This window comes from Charadrius vociferus, unplaced genomic scaffold, assembly GCF_000708025.1.
Source record: "Charadrius vociferus isolate BGI_N301 unplaced genomic scaffold, ASM70802v2 scaffold825, whole genome shotgun sequence".
NCBI lineage: Eukaryota > Metazoa > Chordata > Aves > Charadriiformes > Charadriidae > Charadrius > Charadrius vociferus.
Genome location: NW_009648495.1, coordinates 582,305 through 583,750, shown reverse-complemented (window position 1 = coordinate 583,750; position 1,446 = coordinate 582,305). Strand labels below are relative to the sequence as shown.

The 1,446-nt window shown below is 61.3% G+C and overlaps 1 protein-coding gene across 1 annotated transcript in view; it reads left to right on the top strand.

Moving 5' to 3' along the window:
• Positions 1 to 1,446, top strand: part of LOC104287042 (unconventional myosin-Ig-like) — a 19,576-nt gene that overhangs the window by 7,655 nt on the left and 10,475 nt on the right. The window contains 1 exon segment of the mRNA XM_009885692.1: positions 1,297 to 1,422. Coding sequence (XP_009883994.1) covers positions 1,297 to 1,422 — 126 coding nt within the window.

Genomic DNA, 1,446 nt, shown 5'->3' with positions numbered 1-1,446 from the left:
GCGGAGGGGACACGCGGAGGGGTCCAACGGGACCTGGGAGGGATATGGCAGGGGGATTGGACATGGGAAGGATGTATGGAAGGGACAGAGGGACACCTGGGAGGGACATCTGGAAGGGACAGGGGTTGGGGGGATGCATGGGGGGAACAGGGGCCCAGGAGGGACACATGGAGGTGACAGGACCTGGGAGGGACACATGGAGGGTACAGGACCCAGGAGGGACACTTGGAGGGGACCGGGCTTGAGAAGGATGCATGGAGGTGACAGGACCCAGGAGGGACACGTAGCAGGAGGAGGATGCCCATGGGACACACAGATGGGACAGGACCTAGGAGGGACATAGAAAGGGCATAGGACCCAGGAGGGACATGAGGAGGTGACGGGACCTGGGAGGACACAGGGAGAAGACAAGGCTTGGGAAGGACACATGGAGGGGTTGGGGCTTATGAGGGACACATAGTAGGGGGAGGATGCCCAAGGGACACGTGGAGGGGACAAGACATGGGAGGGACGCTGGGAGGGAATGGGACCAAGGAGGGGACCCATGGAGGGGACAGGGCTTGGGAGAGACCCATGGAGGGTACAGGACCCCGGAGGGACACATGGAGGGCACAGGACTTGGGAGGGACACGTAGCACGGGAGGATGCCCAAGGGACATGTAGAGGGGACAAGACCTGGGAGGGACACATGAAGAGGATGGGACCCAGCAGCGATAGGACCATGAGGGACACATGGAGGTGACAGGACCATGGAGGGGTTGGGGTTTGTGAGGGACATGTAGCAGGAGGACGATGCTCAAGGGACACATGGAGGGGACAGGACTTGAGAGGGACACATGGAGACAATGGGACCCAGAAGGCACATGGAGGGACAAGACCACAAGGGACACATGGAAGGACCCATGGAGGGGACAGGACCCATAAGGGACACATGGAGGGAATGGAACCCAGGAGAGATAGGACCATGAGGGACACGTGGAGGGGATGGGACCCAGGAGAGATAGGACTATGAGGGACACATGGAGGGGACAGGACCCAAGAGGGAGATATGGAGGGGTTGGGACTTCTAAGGGACATACAGCAGGGGAAGATGCCCAAGGGACACGTGGAGGGGACAGGACATGGGAGGAGCATGTGAAGATGATGGAACCCAGGAGGGACAGGACCACAAGGGACCTATGGAGGGACAGGAGCAGGAGGTCCCCAGCAGGGCCATGTGTCTCAGGGGGCCGTGTGGCAGGGCAGGGTGCGCAGAGGACATGGCGTGGGGTCGGGTGGCAGTGGCCAGCCTGACCCCCTGTCCGCAGCTTCGAGCAGTTCTGCATCAACTACTGCAACGAGAAGCTGCAGCAGCTCTTCATCGAGTTGATCCTGCGGCAGGAGCAGGCTGAGTACCAGCGGGAGGGCATCACCTGGCAGAGCGTGAGGGCCATGGGGACATGGGGG